Genomic DNA, 22,076 nt, shown 5'->3' with positions numbered 1-22,076 from the left:
TCTGTGCGTGGAACTATGACATTTACACTGTATGCAAAAACAGAACTCTCTAACTGCATGTCATTTACTCAATCACGGTGAATTATTAAGGGAGATGTACAATGGAAAGCAATCAAGTGAAGCTGTGGTAATTTATAACATCCGATCATGCATGCAAAGCAGACGGAGGGTGGGTGGGGCTATGGGAATAACAGGAAGACGCCATAGTTGGGCTGCTGTGTATTACTTGTAAATACTTACCTGATCCAAAGTAATCAGTCACAGGTGAGGCTCCACCCCCTCTCCTCAGGATTGCAGTCATGGCCATAGTTCTGAAGACTGCTGAAGCTCTTTGTAAATCTCTGCTTGTATTGCTGCAGCCCACCCTCAGCTTGGCAGCCACCAATAAGAAAGGGGGTTGCAGCAATGGGATAACATCTGAACGGGCATTTAATCCTAACATCCCCTAATCTTCCATCATTAAGACAGACAGGAGTTACTGTTTAAGGTATCAATAAATTACTTAGCTGTTTAAAAAGATTGGTCACTGGATATTATGTAAACACTAGTGACCTTAGCCCGTTTAAAAACGGGCTCTAGGTCTGTCATCGCCACCACATGCCAGCACGCATGCGCGCACACCCGCCTGGCCTTCCCACTGGCCCGTCCTGTTCCTTTCTCGGTCTGTCCCTGCGGCAGATGCGCAGTAGTGCCAATGCAGGGACACACACACACACACACACGGACAGGACGCAGAGACACAGGGGTTTTATTATATAGGATGAAAACCTATTAAATCCATAGCATTTGACTGTATATAGATTAGGAGGATGGTTATTTGATAGATTGATTGTGCCAAAAGTGCCACGAGCAGCAGCACGTGATTAAGGCTTGTCATTGCTTTGTAGTGCATCAGGAAGTACAAAGCTCATAGCTGCAGTGGTGAGCTCTATATCAGACAAGCTTTCTGTCAATGTGAACCGAGCCTTAGAGTACAGGCAGCTTTATCCCAATTAAAGGGCATTTTAAGCTAAGGCAGTCTATAGATAGCTATAACGGATTAAGAAAATCTTTGAATTGGAGTCTATTATACAGCAATCATCATTCACTTTGTCTTCCAGGTCAAACTGGACGTAACAGTTGATACTCTATAATTCCACATGCTGCCTAATCCTGACATAATTGGCAGTGTTAAGCGCTGTAATCAAATCTCAGCTAGGGCAGTCTGTATGTGAAGAAAAGGAATAAAAAATAACTTATAAATTATAGATCTGAAACATTTGCATATAAATATATTTTAGGAATCTAAAAATATATATCTTACAGCAGTGTTTATAGAACATTTAGCATGAAAGGCCTAAGGAACAAAAAAAACTATATATAAATAAAATAGAGAGGACATAGGATATACATCCATTTCCCATGTAACAGGTGTCATTTCTTTACAAGCACCTACATCTGTAAAGTACAGTGAGTACCTGTGGTACATTCCAGCTTTGGCTCACCCCAGACCTGGCCTAGAACAGCCTCTGTAGTGGACAATGCAATAGAGATGATGGCCTAGAACAGCCTCTGTAGTGGACATTACAATACAGATGATGGCCTAGAACAGCCTCTGTAGTGGACATTGCGATACAGATGATGGCCTAGAACAGCCTCTGTAGTGGACAATGCAATACAGATGATGGCCTAGAACAGCCTCTGTAGTGGACAATGCAATACAGATGATGGCCTAGAACAGCCTCTGTAGTGGACATTGCAGTACAGATGACGGCCTAGAACAGCCTCTGTAGTGGACATTGCAGTACAGATGATGGCCTAGAACAGCCTCTGTAGTGGACATTGCAGTACAGATGATGGCCTAGAACAGCCTCTGTAGTGGACATTGCAGTACAGATGACGGCCTAGAACAGCCTCTGTAGTGGACATTGCAGTACAGATGACGGCCTAGAACAGCCTCTGTAGTGGACATTGCAGTACAGATGACGGCCTAGAACAGCCTCTGTAGTGGACACTGCAACACAGATGATGGACAGACCAGAGAACCCTGTATGGAGGAGAATTGCACATTCACATGCCAAACAGAAGCTCATGAGCAGATTTGTGCACATGGAGCTGTTTCTGCCCCAGTCAAGTCTGAGTATCCTGAACATGTGTGAAGTTCTCCAACTTGATATGTGTATATATGAGGTCACAGAGGGTAGTTTCTGTGCATAATCTATTCCATCTGGCAAGGTATTTGGCTCAGTACCATTAATGTCGAGGGACGATTATAGCCTTAAGTGAGAGGGATATGGGGGCTGCCATATTTTTTTTCCTATTAAACAATATAGGAAAAAATGTCCTATTAAACTATTGTTTTTCCTATTAAACAATACCAATTGCCTTGCATGCTGCCAATCTAATGCTAGGTACACACAATGAGATTTTTCTGGCAAATTTATTGTCAGCTCAATTATTTCCAACCTGTTCGATCTGATTTACAATCAATTTGCCAATCATTTTCCATAGAAGTGAATAGAAAATCGATCGGAAATCAGATCGGACATGTTGGAAATTATCGATCTGACAGTAAAACTGACAGAAAATCTCATTGTGTGTACCCAGCATTACAGGTTTCGGTCGGGTCTAAATCACACACTTGAAGCAAGCATGCAGCTAATCCTCATATTTTTGGCAAAAACATCTCATCTGCATGCTTGTTCATGGTCTATAGCTAAAAGTATTAGAGGCACAACACCCAGGCTATGTGGATTGTAGAAAATTAAATAAATATGTCAGCCTTCATATTTTCTCACTTCAGGTTCCCTTTAACGAAAGCACCAGATGCGCCAATTTTCTTTGCAACTGTTTTGATGGACCAGCCCCGGTATTCTTTGTGTTTATATATATTTACAATGCACATTGATAAATTCCTATTATTCACACGGTCTCAAAGTAGCTCAGAATCGAATATCCCTAGCAAAGCCCAGAGCTATTGTTTTCTTTGGAAAGGAGGAGTGTACTGGAGTACGCTGAGAAACCCCATGGCAACATATTAGATCATATAAGCTCCCTGCAGATAGACTCCAGTATGGTTTCTGAACCTAGGGCTATAAAACTGCAAGTGTTTACCACTTAGCTACTGTGCTGCCCACACTGTACCATACTGTCTAGATTCCACCAACTCAAACTACAGTAGGCCTGGACTGAAGGCATTAAACGACCATTCTCAATCATTCATGCTAGGAAGAGAAAACAAGGTTACTGTAAGCAGATCTTGCTGGATGAAACATTGATTGAGCCGTTTCCTAACCGGTTCACTTGATATTCCCTCTAGACTTCAAGATTTCCCTCAGAGCGTGCCCATAACCATGAGACAGACTCTAAAAGGCTCACAGATAGAGTCATTACATTATGTTCCCTGAAACAATAGCTAGGAATACAATATGATATATGTACAGGCACTTCCTGTCCTCTACAGCCAACATAGCTCAGATGACATGTATCATGTGATTGCCATTGCAATGACTGAAAGGGGAGGCTCTCCTGCTTCTCTTCCCCAAATTATAGTACCTGTTTCTTAGCTGATCTGATTACTTTGGTAAAAAAATAAAAAATAAAGCCTAGGTTGTCAGCAGTCATGCAAGGGCACACTAAGGAAGCTCCTTCTTTCTGCTATATGATATGATAAGAGTTGGGTACAGAGGTATCCCTGGCTAATAAAACTACAAGCGGACAAACCTTCATCCCTCCTGTTTGGCACAGTGTAATAAAGCAAAACATTTGCCAGTAAAAATATTCTCTATATTGGGTAATTAAAGAGACACTCAAGCGAAAAAAATATATGATATAATGAATTGGTTGTGTACTATGAATAATTACTAGAAGATTAGCAGCAAAGAAAATATTCTCATATTTTTCTTTTCAGGTATATAGTGTTTTTTCTAACATTGCATCACTCTATAATATGTCCAGATTACACAACACTCAGCATTCAAAATGAGTCTTTCAGAGCAGTCTGTGAAGTAATAAACTCTCCTCTGCTAGAGGAAAAGTAAACAGTTTAATTACAGTTGAGATAATAAAAGTCAGATAACAGCCCTCTCCACGACCAAGTTGGTCGGAGAGCTTAATAGCTTTTTTGCATAGAGATAACAACTGGAGTTTCTCAACTCTTCCTGCACTGGAAACAATTAGACTGATGTATCTGATCTTAATGTTTTTTTTCTTAGCTGTAGTACACATACAAATCATAATATCATTTTTTTTTCGCTTCAGTGTCTCTTTAAATGGCACACCACTTTCTAACTTCAATATTCCTCCAGTGAAGGCCCTGTTAGGTAAAAGTGTACCTGAGGTGACATGATAAGACAGACATACTGTATATGTCTGTTCAGTGCCAAACATACAAATAACTAGGCGCTGTTCCTTTTCTTTCTTTTTCTGCCAGAATAGTTAACCATTCAGGTATGCCAGTGGCAGTTTCTCTCCAGATGGACTATAACTTAACCCTCACTGATAAGGAATAAAAAGCCCCAAAAAATCTTTCCTGTTACAGAACAGCTTCTGAATACAGGGGATAGATAAAAAAGGTCAATAATTCGCAGATTGTAGACTGTGTCATTGAGCATAGACAAAAAACATCAAACCTACTTTTTCAATATTTCCACATAAAATAAAATGGTGGCCTATCTAAAAAAAAGTTATTTTTAGGAGTTGGAGGATAAAAACAATTATTACATCAGTTTACTTTTCACCTCAGGTCACTCTAAAGTGAGTCTGAAGGGATTTAAAAAACAAAAACAGATTCCCCCACCTACGGATGGGGAAGGCTCTGGATCCTATACAGCCTTCCTGTTCCTCCTACAGTCCCTGTGTTCCAGCGCTCGAATCAGTTAGTCTCTGACCGATGGGTCGTAGACAGCTCACTTCCGCAAATGCTGGAGGTTTCGGTAATATACGGGTGCCCAAAGATGGCCACTCCATACTGCGCAATCTAGCACTGCTAACGGGGGATCCAGCGCTGGAATGTGGGGAATGGGAAAGCTCTATAGGAACCAGAGTCTTCCCTCACTTTAGGCGAGTATCTGTTTGTTTGTTTTTTTAAATCGCTTCAGATTCTCCTCTCTTTAAGTTCACAGTATGGCACAACGTTCATACTGGGGCCATCAATGGTGACAAAAAGCAACAGGTCCAGAAAACCTGTGAATCTGCACCAGCAGGGCATCTAAAGACTATTTTGCTAAAAACTACACTCTTTCATAGTTACAGTTTTAAGATAAAGTTACACATCCATCCCTTGCAAAAGTGAATCAGTTTATTTCCTGCACACATAACACTTACATATACAGACACTCCTGCGCCCAACAGAACTAGCACCAGTGCATGCTAAGGGCTCATTCATACGGCCGACTTACTGGATTTTTACCAACACAGCTAGATAAATACATCAGCGTTTAAATGTGAACGTTTAGCAAGAAATCTCCTTGTCTAACATATCAAAAAATGTCAAGCTATTTAAAGGACAACTACCGAAAAATGTGTTAAATTTAAAATACATACATGGAAAATGTACATGTCTCCCAGAGTAACATGCATGCTACATTTGTTTTTTTTTATTTCTATCTGGCTGTCACTTACAGTAATGAAAACCTGACCGATCAGTCAGGATTTTGGACTTGTCTATCTCTTTATGGGGGATTTTCAGTTGTTTCTTTATTTACCAAAACCTTAAGGGCTTGTTCACATTATAAGCATTTTCGCCTTAAAAATGGCCTTCAAAGAGCTTGCGCAATGTTAGCTTATGTGAGTCTTTTCACAAAAGCGATGAGTTTTCTATCCAATCGCAAACGCGGCTCCTGCACCATTTTCAGAGCGTTTGTGATTCAATAGAAATTATAGGGAAATCACTTAGCACTTGAAAAAGCAAGTTGATAAGCAATTTTCCGAGCACTTTTAATGAATAAATACATTGTATTAATTTTCGGGGAAAAGAGTTCACTTGCTGACTGACGTCAGGAAGTGAAAAAAAAAAGCATTGCTCAGTGCTTGCGATTGCGCTGGCGATTTATAATGTGAACAAGGCCTTACTGAACTGCAAATTGCTGCCAAACTGTCAAAATATGCAAATGAGTAGGGAAGCTGGCTAACCTCTTTTTATAGATGCTTTTCAGGGAGTGCTTTTATAAAGAATAAAAGTAATACTGGGAATTTCCAATGATGAGATCGAATAGACCAAAATCTTTCAGCTTTTCAATACCTACTGTAACTGACAGCAACAAAGGTAAAAAGTAATGTTTGGTGCTTTTAACTCTGGGGGAAAAAAGAAAATTACGTTGTACATGTACATAATTTACGTTTTATAATTTTCAGGATAGTGCTCCTTTAACTGGCATTTTCTAAGCGCCTGTCACCTCTTCAATGCTGCACGCAGCTCTTTTCTGTTGCTGTGTAAACATGACGCCGACCAAATGATGCCCACAGGAAGTGACCGCTATGTTACCAGGTTTGTAAAAGCCACACATTTCAGGCATAAACCATGCAAGAAAGTGCCAGGGAATTGTCCGCGTGACTGAGCCCTAAGTATTTATGTGATCCAAGACCTACATTACTATTGTGCGGAACAGGATTAGATATAGTTATTCACCCACACGCATACAGCCCCCCTCTCCCCAGGCACATAAAGGTCACCAGATAACACACAGTTGTTCACATACATTTACTGTAATATACAGTAGTAATACATTCTGTCCTGCTGAACCATGTGTCGCTAAAAATGGACAGGCACAGCAGAAATTATATATTAGTCACCTTCAAGCCTTAAAATTTCTTCGTATGGCTCAGATCTCTATTGAAAGCTGGAAAACAAAAAAAAAAAGAGAAGAAAAAACAAAAAAGAACAAAATTGCTAACCATACTCGGTGAAAAAGTTAAGAATGTGAGTGCAAGAACGGCTAGTTAACAATGATGTCCCTGTAAGAGAACCTCTTACAGTCAAACATAAAAAATAAGAAAACAAAAAAAAACTGTCTATGACCGAATCAGCAGTTACATCTTCTTCCTCTGAGGTAATGAAGATTAAGCTCACAACAGTGATCTGATACAATATTCACCCTGAGAATACAGAGGAAACATTGAAACAAGACAGGGTGCCGCTGAAACAGGTGCTCTTTCTGTCACAGCTCCGCCCAGTCTCACGCTTGGTCCTTTTTTCATGTTACAGACGTTAAGTCAGGAAGATTATGCCACTATTAAATACTGATGATAAAATAAGCCAAACAGGCTTGTGGAGAAAAGGCAAGCTGCAATCCACCAGGTCAGAAATGATAAGAGTCCTCGGAAGAGAAGTGGAGTGAAAATGTTTTTGAGCCCCCCCAGGGCCATTGTGATTTGGCTGACCGTCGCCTTCATTTTTTCATCAGGGCATGGCTGTTCAGAAGAACCTTGTGCTTCCTCCATAGGAGAATTATAATCGTTGATGCCCCATGAATGGTTTCCTAAAATACATTTCAAATGCAGAAGTCAATGTGAGATTCATAAAATAAACACCAGCAAATAAAAACTGCTGCAGCATGTCATGTGAGAACATTAAATAAAGTAGAGTAAATTGTCAGGTGTGCGATCATTCCAATCCTCGTCGTAAGTTTGCCTCAGGCAGTAAAAAGTCTAGAGCCTGTTATCAGCAGTCTTTTCTCAGCGCAATGGAAGTGGTTTGGCATCTTTTAACTTTACAGGAGAAGCCCGTTTAGTTGCATTCCGCTGTTGTTCAACTGCATCACTTGCATAGATAAAATCACTGTTATTTCTGTTTATTTATTATATTTATTTATTGCAAAGATAAATGAATCAGATTCTGTAGACATGAGCTGAACACAGCTCATAAAGTTTTACTTACTGGGGGCTTCTTTCAGCCCCTGGAAGTCTCAGTGTCCCTTTGCCGCAGTTCCGCAGTCTTCAGCTGTCCCCTCTGTAGCAACCAGTGACTAGCGATGAGCACAATTTTCGCATAATAATAATTTTACATCGTAATTCTCAATTATTATTTCAGGCAAATTCAAGCAAAATCGTAATTAATTTCGCTTGTAATTTCGTGCCGATTTAGCGGTTAATAGCAAAGTCCCCATACATGCTATCGTCACCAAAATTGCTATGTATGCTAAGAATAGTGGTGACCATAGCTTATATGAGGGCACTGCTATAAAACTCTACAGTCAGCACAAGATTACGCAAAAATTACAAATGGATTACACAAAATAAGTTGAATGTCCAAATTGTAATTGTGAAAATGTATGCAAAATTTTGCGTAATCATAGTTAGCAGGTTACAATCATCACTACCAGTGACTGGGCCAGGCCGGCGCCTTGTGTGCATGCGTGCACTCGCAATCTCGTAGTATTCGGCATAGGCTGCTACGGAGGGGACAGCTGTACACTGAGTGACTGCGGCCCGGGGACACCGAGACTTCTAGGGGTGAAAAATATACTTAAATGTAAGAGCACCAGTTTACCAGTAACTGTGTTTCTTGCCAGCAATTTATGGATTTTGCTTTCTGTCTCCACTGATGGGAGAAAGGCTCTCTGATGCTGTGAATGAGCTAGAAATTCCCCAACAGCCACTGACCGCTACCTAAAAAGGTTCCACAAACACGAATAATGGGATTTCTACAAGAAATGTACATATCCATATGGATAGTTGTAATAACCCTACTATACTTATTAAAATAATAACATAAAACTAAAATTGATTGATTGTACTGTCAGTGTAACTGCATCAATCATGCCTACCTAGCGTCTTGAGAAGCAGAGTGGTGTGCAGCAGCATAACCAGAGGTGCCACATACTGCAGTGCAATAACACAAAGGTAATAAAATACTCGAGCCACCTGTAAACAAAGCACAGTCCATGAGCTTATCATTCTTATAATAACAAGAATATATTGACAGGCAATGTACAGACAGTAAAAGAAAAAGTCTAACAAGAGTATACAAACAGGCACAGTACAGTGAAAAAGTCTAACAAAAAGAATACACAGACAGGCAATGTACAGACAGTGAAAAAGCATAACAAGAACATACAGAGAGGCAATGTACAGTACAGACAGTGAAAAAGTATCGTGTGTAATATGACTATCTGAATGAACATGAATTCACATTTCTTCCACAAAACGTTCAAGATTTCCATTCAGCAGTAATTAAGCAGTGTTTGTGTTGCACTGAGACCTTTTAAACATGGTGCATTTGATTTGGCTGCATTTGGACTTTATGTTTGCAGTAGTAAATGTGTTCTGAAGGCATGTACTGGATTTGTAATGCCTTTATACCATGTTTTGTGCACACAAACCATCAAAATGTGTCTTTGTTCTGACAAAATGTAAATAATATGGATTGTTTTGTATGGACAACTACAAACTGTATTTCACAAAATGCTGTTAAAAACTCTGCCTCTGTAAGATCTATTATTTTTAGCTTAGTTTTAACATTTACTTCTCTTACTTGTTCTAGACAGCTATAAACACAGAAGTGTGGTATTTGGTTTTGGGCATATTGGGCACATATGTCACATCTACAGTATCAACAGTTCTGACCTTTCCATTCTACAATGAAAAACGTCATGCTACAAAAAAGAAGAAGATCCAGAGACATGGCTTGTGAAGTTACAATTGTATCTCTGTTCCTCTTGTAACAGTTCAGGGAGATCCCACAACCTTCACCTCCCCTTTCTTTCTACAGATCATTTAAAGATATTCTACCATTTGAGATCTGGATTATGCAATGTAAAAGCTTAACAAGAAAATGGCAAAAGAGGAGTGTGTCAAAGAATGTTTCTGCAGCCAGCTAAGTTTGTCCAGAGGTACTGCCTCTGCTTGGAAAGCGTGAGGTCATGAGTTCGACTCTTGGGTCAGAAAAAAATAAAATAAAAAAGAAGAAGGAGGTTTCTGCAGGTAAAAAAAAAAAATCTGTAATAAAATGTTGGTCATATGACTCAAATCATTTGAGAGGGGTTTACAACAGGTTCTGTGGAAGGGCTTGCATCCTTCAAAGCTTACATTTCTACTGTAGCTAATTTGCAGCATTTTCCTGCATGCAAAATTTGGATTCCATTTGCATCCCATTAGCTGTGCATGGCTCAAGAGAATCAGAGGCGAATTTGCATCAGCACAGGTGTGGACACAACACCCTAGTGGAAATGTAGCCTTAGAGCCAGAGGATCAACAACACTGACAAGATAGCAGTATGTAGCTATAGAAATCTGTGGTGCAGAAGAGGCAGGTGAGAGGCTACTGACAATGTTTTAAGTGATTGTTTTGGCAGATAAAACAAGATCTATCCTGTGTAGGTACCCAGGACACATTAGTGCCTGGAATTGTAATTAAAGAGAACCTGTAGGGAGGCTAGACATGGATTTATACTTACCTGCTGCTTCCTCCAGCCCCCTTTTGTCTGTGGGCTCCCTTGGTGTCCATACAGGCCAATCCATTCTTATGCAGTAAACCCAATTAATGTCCCCCACTGGGCCAGATGGCAACTACTGCGCATATGTGGCCTCCTTGGTCACACTCCTGTGGCTGGGAGCATTCTGCGTCTGCTCAATTAAAAACCTCAACCAAATGTGCATGTGCAGAACACTCCTGATCACACGAGCGACACCATGGCCCCACCAAGGCCGCACATGTACAGTACTCCCCGACTATTAGGGCTGACAGCGGAAGAACGGAGGGGACCAGACAGACACTGAGGGAGTCCATGGACTACAGGAAACTGGAGAAAGTCACAGGCAAGTATAAATCCTTGTGCTGTCTTTGTTACAGGTTTACTTTAAAATGTGAGGCAAAGCTTCATATAGCCATCAAGAAAGCTCAGGTGCTCGACTCTCTTTATATTCACTTATCAAAGATATCCCAAATCCTATGTCCCAAAACAAGCCACGCTCTCCGAAACACAGACTGGACTTCCTGGCCAGCTATGTGTCACCTCAGAATGTATTTACGAATGGAGGGCTCTAAAAGAAGCTGGTATAGCAAATAATTACAGGAAGGCATAACAGAATTTTTCACAGGCCTAAAATTTGTAATGTCAAGCCCATTATGTTTTCATTTTGAATGTGACGCTCACCATCTTTTGTAGTTCTGTGGTGCTTATCCTCCCAGCTTCTTTCTTCATTTGATCCACACACTTCTGGGCCAGATTTAAGTAGGCCTGCAGGTGATGTCGAATCATTAAGAGCCTTAAAACACAGAGCAGAATGATGATCCACAGCCGAACTGTATCAAAGGTTTCCTCAGTCATTCTGTTAGTGGAAAAAGATAAAGAAAAGACGGTTTATGAAAAGTATGTTCAGAAAAGTGGATTCCTTTTTTGTAACTTTGTACAAAGTATCTATCTCTAAAACAAGACTCGATTTTGGCGAATGCACAATGAGCCATTTTGCCTGAGCAGATATCAGTCATCCTTTAACCTTTTGGGAATGGCTGTTAACATTTTCAACGGGTCTTTAAAGGTCTTCAAAGACATTACAGCCTGGTTGTTCTATAGCTATCAATCCACCTATTGAATAACTCCATACATCCAAAGTGCTTTTTAGTGTTTTTTCATATGAAAACCCCTCAGACTATGACAGAACCTAAACTGTTAGAAAATTTCCTACCTGCCTAACAAATATCAAGATTATACACGCTTTGTGTTCTCTCCAAACACAATTTCCATTTATTAAACATGAATAGTATTAGCTGCAGAAAAATGTTTATGGGTACTTTAAAGAAAACCTGTAGCCTGTAGTTAGCAGGATATGAAGGTATTTGAACTGCATTTGTGCCAAACGCTTGGTTATTTTACCTTTTTCTCAGTCTTTACCAGGGTTGCAACAAAACCCAGGGTCCCCCCTGCTAAATTGTCATGGGGCCCCCCTGAGATTCAAATTCCTCCCTACTAATCCCCCCCCCCCCCAACACACTCACTTAGTCCTGACAGGTATATATTACTTGCTTCCTGCGCTGCTCCAATTACAGCGCTGCAGGTCTCCTCCATGCATCACAGCTGCACACTGCCGCTGCCATTTGTCCGAATCCCAATCATGTTACACGCATCAGTCATGTGACTGGGAGTTGGCAAACGGCAGTGTGCTACCTGCATCTGCGAAGATGCAGGTAAATATTACACCGATCTCTGCGCTATTCTGCTTGCAGGTGGAGAGAGGGAGGAGAAGTGCCCCCAGACCCCAGAATCGCAGGGGCTATTGTTACGCCATGGTCTTTACTATTTTTTTGAATGGCTTCAGAGTTGGCTTGGCGCATGCATACTGCACTCATGCATATTTACATAAACAGGGGGGTAGAACCGTTGCTCAATTGGAGGGGACAGTGGCTCTTCTGTGGCAATGTATCTGTCTGCCAGGCAGACCAATAAAAAGTCTACAAACATAGTACTGGAGGCACTATGGGGTAGAATGCAGAGAAGTAGGTCCAAGTAAAAGAGACCGCACAACATTCATATATCTGTTTGCAAAATCGGATTCAGGTACTTTGTCACGGAGTCCCACAATAATGGCTCCTGCCATCCAAAGTGCATCCCGAAAGTATTCACAACACATCCCTTTTTCCACATTTTGTTATCCTTATTCCAAAATGGATTAAATTCATTTTTTTCCCTCATAATTCTACACACCACACTCCATAATGACAACGTGGGGAAAAAAAAAAAGTTTACTTGAGGTTTTGGCAAATTTATTGAAAAAAAAAAAAAATAACCTGAGAAATCACATACACAGTATTCACAGCCTTTGCTCAATACTTTGTCGATTCACCTTTGGCAGCAATTACAGCCTCAAATTTTTTTTAATAATGCCACAAGGAAACCCCTACCCTTGGCCATTTTACCAGTTCCTAAGCTCCATCAGGTTGGATGAGAAGCCTTGGTGCACAGCCATTTTAAGATCTCTCCAGAGATGTTCAATCGGATTAAAGTCTGGGCCACTCAAGGACATTCCCAGAGTTGTCCTAAATATGATATCTTGGCTGTGTGCTTAGGGTCGTTGTCCTGCTGAAAAATGAACCGTTGTCCCAGTCGGAGTTCAAGAGCGCTCTGGAGCAGGATTTCATCCAGGATGGCTCTGTACATTCCTGCATCAATTTTCCCTTTATCCTGACTAGTCTGCCAGTTCCTGCCGCTAAAAAAACATTCCCACAGCATGATGGTGCCACCACCAATCTTCACTGTAGGGATGGTATTGCCCTGGTGATGAGCTGTGCCTGGTTTCATTTAAACCTTATGCCTGGCATTAACAGCAAAGCCTTCAATCTTGGTCTCATCAAGACAAGACAAAAAACATTTGATATATTAGACTAAGGAATTTTGTTTTTCACGGTCTGAGAGTCCTTCAGCTGCTTTCTGGCAAACTCCAGGCAGGCTGCCATGTGCCTTTTACTAAGGAGTGCCTTCTGTCTGGTCACTCTACCATACAGGCCTGACTCGTGGATTGCTGGAGAGATGGTTGTCCTTCTGGAAGGTTCTCCACTCTCTACAGAGGACCTCTGGAGCTCTGACAGAGTGACCATCTGGTTCTTGGTCACCTCCCTGACTAAGGCCCTTCTCACCCGACCTCTCAGTTTAGGTGGCCAGCCAGCAATAGGAAGAATCCTTTTGAACTTCTTCCACTTAAGGATGACAGAAGCCACTGTAAACATTGGGACCTTCAAAAGCAGCAGCCATTTTTCTGTACCATTCCCCGGATTTGTGCCCCGAGACAATCCTGTCTCTGAGGTATACAGTCAATTCCTTTGACTTTATGCTTGGTTTGTGCTCTGACATGAACTGTCAACTGTTGGACCTTATATAGACAGGTGTGTGCCTTTCCAAATCATGTCAACTGAACTGAACTGACTCCAATTAAACTGCAAAAACATCTCAAGAATGATCAGTGCAAACAGGATGCACCTGAGCTCAATTTTGAGCTTCATGGAAAAGGCTGTGAATATGTAGGTACATGTGCTTTTTCCAATTTTTTATTTTTTAATAAATTTGCAAAAATCTTAAGTAAACTTTTTTCATGTCATCATGGGGTGTTGTGTGTAGAATTCTGGGAAACATTAATTTAATCCATCTTGGAATAAGGGCTTTAACATAAAATGTGGAAAAAGTGATGCACCGTGAATACTTTCCGAATGCATGTATACAAAACTTCAATGCAGACCAAAAACAAAGTTAATGCAAATATTTTTATTGAGGAAGAAACCTGTATGGGAATGGATAGAAACATTTATTTAAGTGAAGACTAAAATCATACAACAAAACAGAATATTAAAAACAAATCAATACTTACAGAGGTACACTTTCCTTGCCTAAAGGAGGATTCATTATATAATCTTTGGTTAGCGGTTTCACCCATAGTAGCACCATCAGAAGAGGAGACAGGAAGTTTATATGGAGTAAAAACCTGCATGGTGAAAACAAGTAATATTTCACTATAACGACAGATCTTTTTGTTAATACAGATACTAAATTATTTTAGGACATCAATACAGTGTTCAAAAGGGAACAATACTACAGTATAATCTCTTTACAGTAAACTACAAGGGACCAGGAAAAGTGGTTTACTATATCAGAAGTTTACTATATCAGAAATTGTCCTAGAAATAGCTGGTACATTCTCTGCTGCAAAGGATCAACTCTGTCCTCCCATCAGAGGTACTGTACAAGCACTTGCACATTTGGTGGACAACAAAGTTAAGTATACCTTAGGGCTGCATAGCCAGGCTGGAAAAATCACCGGTACAGTATAACGGGCTCCTTAAAAATTGCAGTCATCACGGAGAAAACCCTCGGTCAACTTTAGTGAAGTCAAAGCTAGAATGGATTATTATATGACTAATGAGAAACTAACCAGTATCCTCAAAGATACCAATAAAAAATTTGACAGAACCTGGGAACCCTGGATACAATTGTAACATCCCACCATGGACAACGCACTGATAACCAGACTGTGAGGCGGAACACCCCCCCCCCCCCCCCCCCGACCTCCTCCTTCCTTTCCTTCTCTCCCCTTTAAATCTTATCTCTTCCTTTTTCTCTTCTTTTCTCTAACTCTTAGGCTTCTCTCTAAGCAGAGTCATAACCCACTTTATAGGGTATTCCTCCATAGCCCCCTATGATACTGGCTTTCCGTTTCCTACCCCAGTATCTCCACCCCAGTTACTCCCTGCACATAACACAACTTCCAGATAGCTGGTTATTAACCTCCGGGATACATTAGCCTTCTAACTCGCTAACCCATCCCCCCTTCTTAATGTTTGTTTTCTAATCTAAACATTAGGTTTTCACTTTTGGTATCTGAATAGCATCCATGCTCCTCGGATTTTGTTGGATATTTGAAATATTTAATGAGATGTGTGGACTGTTCCTGCTTACATGTTGTTACCATCAAAGTTCTGTTGACACATTGTGTTATTGTCATGTTTATGACTGCTGTTAAAACAAAAAAACAATTAAATTTTGAAAATAAAAATTGCAGCCATCACTAAATAGAGGCAACCACTCACTTCCTGTGGGACTTGTAGGACGTGCCCTGCAAAACTTTCTGCTCACACTTGGGCCAATCATAAAGCCTCTCTTTAAAATGCAGCCAAGCATGATAAGCCACTTGCATCTCTAGTGTGAGTGGCCTTAATACCTCCGCTGGCTGGACTTAGCACTCTCCTCTCCACACTCATTTATTTTGCAGTGAGAAGTCTCATTTTGATCTGCACTACAAGTGAAAGTAGCCTGTACTGTGCTCCACACCACATGCTAATAGAAGCATCACTGCTAACAAGGGAAGAGATACTCAGGAGTGCGTACAACCCCGTGGGAGGACTGTGGTGATACTTTTATCAGTGATTGCAAAGTAGAAGTGTTAACGCTGCATTCTCTTTTGTTTATGTTCACATTATTCCTCATTTTCCTCAGGCTGCTTTTTTGTACAGTACTGTATATCCAGCACTGGTGCCATTCTTCTAGCCTTACAAATATTATCAGGCATCAACTCACCTGCAACCAGCCTGAAGAGAGCAGCAGACCATGGGTTTCACATTGACATATGACGCATGCTTTGCCCACTGACATAGGACGCATGCACCGCCTAATGTTTACTATAATCAGAGTCAGCATCATGTAGGGGCCAAAACACATGTTTACTATAACAGAAGTTTTATTATATCAGTTTACTATACCAGGAGTTGCTCCCATAGACTTATAATGGAGATTGGCTGAGACATGGAGAGGTATAATATACCCACATGTTTACTATGCCAGAATTTATTTTAACAAGATTATACTGTATATGAAAGAAATAATCAGATTGCAAAACATCAAATGAATGGTGGTAAACATACAGGCAAATTGCTCAGTCTTAATTCAGAAGCAACACAGTGAAAAAGTAAAAAATCCTGAGCACAGAAATCAGGTACTTCTTGCTTGTCAGCCTTTCATTAAAGAGACCATTTAATGATCAAACACTCAGTTTTGCTTAAAGAGACACTGAAGCAAAAAAAAAACTATGATATTATGATTTGTATGTGTAGTACAGCTAAGAAATAAAACATTAAGATCAGATACATCAGTCTAATTGTTTCCAGTACAGGAAGAGTTAAGAAACTCCAGTTGATATCTCTATACAAAAAAGCCATTATCTCTACGACTTTCAAAGTCGTGGAGAGGGCCGTTTTCTGACTTTTATTATCTCAACTGTTAACTATTTACTTTTCCTCTGGCAGAGGAGAGGTCATTAGTTCACAGACTGCTCTGAAAGAATCATTTTGAATGCTGAGTGTTGTGTAATCTGCACATATTAGAGAATGATGCAATGTTAGAAAAAACACTATATACCTGAAAATAAAAATATGAGAATATTTTCTTTGCTGCTAATCTTCTAGTAATTATTCATAGTACACAACCAATTCATTATATCATGTTTTTTTTTTTCGCTTCAGTGCCTCTTTAAGCAGGTATAATTAATGAACAAAAACCTCTGAAGATTTTATCAGGAGATTCACAGGTACTTGTCTGACTTCTCTCTGTGCCCAGGTGTCACAGGTTTACTCTCCGAGCACTTTATTCTGTAAGTGCTGTTGGCGTTTGCCATCTGCTCATCAGAGAGCATGGTGCCCATTCTCAGCCCTTGCAGTTGTACACAGAGAGTTCTGACACATAAATGCACAGTGGTTACAATCATATAATGAGTTTGTAGTTCTTACTGTGTCAATGTTTCTTTTGATTGGTTTAAAGCATCAAGGTGCATCTGTGCAAGTCGCAATCCCGGGAATGTGAGGAAAGCTCCAATGAGAGAACATAGTACAGCCAGGAATAATTTAAATGTAAGTTTTGATACCGGACCTCTGAAAGACAAACAGAATATTTACAGCACAAGAACATAAAAAGATGGGGTAACATTTTTCAAGTTTATTTAATTCAGACAACACTACAGAACGAGGAAAGCAGAGCGCGTGACTGGTACTCTTAGCCAAAGAGTGTTAACTTCAATGCAAATACTGGATTTCATTAGTGTTGAGTGTGCCTCTTAGTACAGCAATAACTTTTACACTACATATAACATCTAAGTGATATATTTATTCAGAACAATCTAGGTCTTTTCTGAGTAATGTGTAAGACGTAAGGAGAAAATACAAATTTTTCATTTGTCACCCTTCCTAATTTTAATTTGACACCTCAAAACATATTCTTTAAAGGTAATCTAAACTGAGAAGGATATGGATTTTTCCTTTTAAAATAATACCAGTTGCCTGACTCCTGCTGATCCTGTGTCTCTAATACTTTCAGCCACAGCCCCTTAACAAGCATGCAGGTCAGGTGCTCTGACCAAAATCAGACTGGATTAGCTGCATGCTTGTTTCAGGTGTGTGATTCAGCCACAACTGCAGCCAAAGAGATCATCAGGACTGCCAAGCAACTGGTGTTATTTAAAAGGAAACATCCATAGGCTTCTCAGTTAAGGTTCCCCTTAAACTCTTCCTGGTTAAAATTATGCTGCATATGCTTAATTTCATTAGCTGGGCATGAGGAAGACCCCCAGCCTGTGCATCTGTAGTGATCGGATCCAAATGCTAGGGTGACAGTTTGGTGGCCCCGATGCTGTACAGATGCATTGCTAGGCAATGGCAGAGTGATGCATCTGTACAGCATTCAAAAGTGTTGATCTAAGTGATCACATCCAATGACACAAGGGGTGACAAGCTAGGTAGGGTTAACATGTCACTTGTTACCGTATTTATTTTGTGCATACTGAGACAATGCCACTCTTTAAAAGAGAAACCGTGACCAAGAATTGAACTTCATCCCAATCAGTAGCCGATACCCCCTTTTACATGAGAAAGCTGTTCCTTTTCACAAAACGGATCATCAGGGGGCTCTGTATGGCTGATATTGTGGTGAAACCCCTCCTACAGGAGACTGTGAGGACCATTTTCCTGGCAGTTTCCTGTCTGTGAACTGTGTTGCATTGTGGTAAATAGCGGTTTACAGCTGTTTCCAACTGCCAAAAAAAGCAAGCAACAGCTACCTCCACGGACATCACCTGCCAGCAGTAAAAATGTCACCATGTAATAAATGTCAGAATGTAAATCAAGGAGAGGAAAGCTTTTACAATGGGCAAACATTGACTAAACCATTTATACATAATTATTGTAAAAATGAAGCACTTTTTTATTACATAATTTCCGCATTTTTAACAAATTAGGTAAAGTTAATGGAGTGATGGCCATATATGAACTTCCATACACAAGTCACCTTCATACTCCCTTACCTTAAAGCTGGCCACTAACTGTCCAATTTCTAGCGAAAAATTGTTCGAGTGATCAGAAATTCTGATCGTATTGGTTGAAAATAATCTCTGTTGATTGGCACACTCCATTATGAACGATTTTAAAATAGTCGTCCGATTGGATTTTTGTCAAACCAAAAATTGGATTTTCTTGATTGGTTGTGATAGATATGAAGCAAAGATTGGTTTGTTGATGGTGCAGTGAACAATTTTTCTTCCGATCAGAATTTCTGATCGCTCTACTGATTTTTCGCTAGAAATTGGACCATTAGTGGCCACCTTTAGTTTTATTTGTAATTGTCTCACAGTTGTCTTATAATTTACTTGGATACAACTTTAAATTATATAGGAAGTACAGATTAGCAACACTGCGGCAATACATTGGATAGTCTTAATTTCCTTAAAGGACTCCGGATGTGAAAAATAAAATCTATTTTTTACTCACCTGGGGCTTCTTAAAGCCCCTCACAGCAACTCCGGTGGTCCTCGATGTCCCTGCTGGCCTCCTGCAATGATGGCAACCTGCCAGTGGGGTCTGCTCTTCTGCGTCTGCGCTCGTCCGCATCATCTGGCGAGTACTGTGGCTGCGCAGTAATTGTACGCAGACGCAGTACGTGCCAGATGAAGTGGAGAGGCGCCCGCGCAGAAGAGCTGACCCCGCCGGCGGGTTGTCATCATTGTGGGCGGCCAGTGGGGACAGGGAGGACCACCGGAGCAGCAGCGAAGGAACTGAGATGGCTACGAGGGGCTTTAAGAAGCCCCAGGTGAGTAAAAAATAGATTTTATTTCTCACATCGGGAGTCCTTTAAAGAGTACCCAAGGCGGACTTAGTTTACATTATAGGACACAGAGGCATGTTCTCTGCCCAATGACATGCCTCTGTGTCCTTCTGCTGCCACTGTCAGTCCCCCCTGAAAGCTAGCGACAATCTGACTGACGGCTGGCAGAGCTTAAGGAGGCTAGCAACAATCACTTTGCTCCCCCGCCTCGCCCCCTGCCGTGTCACCTAGCTCCTTGCCTCCTCCAATCATTAACTAAGCCGTGACCCAGGAAGTACTTCCGGGTCGTGGCCATCTTGGATTCGCCAGCTGGTGATCGGTGGAAGAACGGACTAAGGAGGATAAACGGGCCATGAAGAGCGGTGTGGATCGGCGCAGATGGATTCGGGAGGTGGCGTGAAGCAGGTAGTATATTTTTTAAAAATGCCCAGGAATCTCTTTATGGTAAATCTGACATCAATATAGTCTATTAATATTAACATAGATATAATTATTTTTCTTACTAAACAGAAGTTTTGTGGAATCCCATATTCTTATTTAGGTTTTAGGTGTCAAAATCTAGCACGGAAGATTAAGCTTTCTCACTGGCACCCATTACTGTTTTTATGTTTAATAAGCCATAATTACTCTGTATGGGAGCTGAATAAACTGCCCTCCTTCTTGCTGTCCAACATTTTAAAACCGACACACTAATTTTATGACCTTTTATCAGTTATCAGGGAAAAAATTGTACCTCTGACTTTATTTATAGCACTGGGTTGTAAGCCCTTGCAGCAAAATTAAGAAAACAGAACATGGCTGAGCTCAAAGTAGTATCAATACTATAAAGTGGAATGCAAAAGTTTGGGCAACCTTGTTAACCTCCTTGGCGGTAATCCCGAGCTGAGCTCGGGGTATGCCGCCGGAGGTCGCCGCTCAGGCCCTGCTGGGCCGATTTACATTCTGTAAAAAGCAGCACACGCAGCCGGCACTTTGCCAGCCGCGTGTGCTGTCCGATCGCCGCCGCTCCGCGGCGATCCGCCGCGTGCAGCGGCGAAAGAGGGTCCCCCCAGCCGCCCGAGCCCAGCGCAGCCAGAACAAACAGTTCCGGCCGGCGCTAGGGGCTGGATCGGGCGGCTCTGACGTCAGGACGTCGACTGACGTCCATGACGTCACTCCGCTCGTCGCCATGGCGACGAGGAAAGCGAAACAAGATAGGCCGCTCATTGCGGCCTATCTTGTTACTTTCGATTGCCGGAGGCGATCGAAAGTACGCTTCCGGAGCGCCCTCTAGTGGGCTTTCATGCAGCCAACTTTCAGTTGGCTGCATGAAATATTTTTTTTTTTATTCAAAAAAAACCACATTGCAGCCTCCCTGGCAAAATAATTAAACCGCCAGGGAGGTTAATGGTCATGATTTTCCTGTATAAATCGTTGGTTGTTTGGATAAAAAAAGTCAGTTAAATATATCATATAGGAGACACACACAGTGATATTTGAGAAGTGAAATGAAGGTTATTGGATTTACAGAAAATGTGTAATAATTGTTTAAACAAAATTAGGCAGGTGCATAAATTTGGGCACCACAAAAAAGGAAATGAAATCAATATTTAGCAGATCCTCCATTTGCAGAAATTACAGCCTCTAAACGCTTCCTGTAGGTTCCAATGAAAGTCTGGATTCTGGTTGAAGGTATTTTGAACCATTCCTCTTTACAAGACATGTCAAATTCATTCAGGTTTGATGGCTTCCGAGTATGGACAGCTTTCTTTAACTCGCACCACAGATTTTCAATCATATTCAGGTCTGCGGACCGAGATGGCCATTCTAGAACGTTGTACTTGTTCATCTGCATGAATGCTTTAGTGGATTTTGAGCAGTGTTTAGGGTCGTTATCTTGTTGAAAGATCCAGCACCGGTGCAGCTTCAGCTAGCTTTGTCACTGATTCCTGGACGTTGGTCTCCAGAAGCTGCTGATACTGAGTGGAATCCATGCGTCCCTCGACTTTGACAAGACTCCCAAGTCCCTGCACAGGCCACACAGCGCCAAAGCATGATGGAACCTCCACCATATTTTACTGCAGGTAGCAGGTGTTTTTCTTGGAATGCTGTGTTCTTTTTCCTCCATGCATAACGCCTCTTATTATGCCCAAAGAACTCAATTTTAGTTTCATCAGTCCACATCACCTTATTCCAAAATGCAGTTGGCTTGTCCAAATGTGCTGTAGCATACCTCAAGCGTCCCTGTTTGTGCTGTGGCCGGTGAAAAGAATTCCTCTGCATCACTCTAGCATACAGCATCTCCTTGTGTAAACTGCGCCAAATGGGTGAACGATGCACAGTGACTCCATATGCAGCAAGATGATGTTGCAGGTCTTTGGTGCTGGTCTGTGGGCTGACTGACTGTTCTAACCAATCGTTGCGTCTGTTTATCCGAGATTTTTCTTGGTTCACTTCGAGCCTTAACTTGAACTGAGCCTGTGGTCTTTCATTTCCTCAATATGTTCCTAACTGTGGAAACATACAGCTGAAATCTCTGAGACAGCTTTCTGTA

General features: G+C 41.1%; 1 protein-coding gene across 2 annotated transcripts in view; it reads right to left on the bottom strand.

The window, feature by feature from the left end:
- Positions 1-6,664: 6,664 nt before the first annotated feature.
- The window catches only part of TMEM161B (transmembrane protein 161B), a 53,396-nt gene continuing 37,984 nt past the window's right edge, over positions 6,665-22,076 (bottom strand). For both annotated transcript variants that reach the window (XM_068247904.1, XM_068247908.1), the window contains 5 exons: positions 17,182-17,322; positions 14,274-14,387; positions 11,072-11,246; positions 8,745-8,841; positions 6,665-7,457 (listed from right to left, as the gene is read on the bottom strand). In XM_068247904.1, coding sequence (XP_068104005.1) covers positions 7,201-7,457; positions 8,745-8,841; positions 11,072-11,246; positions 14,274-14,387; positions 17,182-17,322 — 784 coding nt within the window. In that variant the 3' untranslated portion in view covers positions 6,665-7,200. The remainder of the gene's footprint in view (positions 7,458-8,744; positions 8,842-11,071; positions 11,247-14,273; positions 14,388-17,181; positions 17,323-22,076) is intronic.

This window comes from Hyperolius riggenbachi, chromosome 1 (assembly GCF_040937935.1).
Source record: "Hyperolius riggenbachi isolate aHypRig1 chromosome 1, aHypRig1.pri, whole genome shotgun sequence".
In the NCBI taxonomy this organism is placed as follows: Eukaryota; Metazoa; Chordata; class Amphibia; order Anura; family Hyperoliidae; genus Hyperolius; species Hyperolius riggenbachi.
This window is presented reverse-complemented; position numbering and strand designations above follow the sequence as displayed.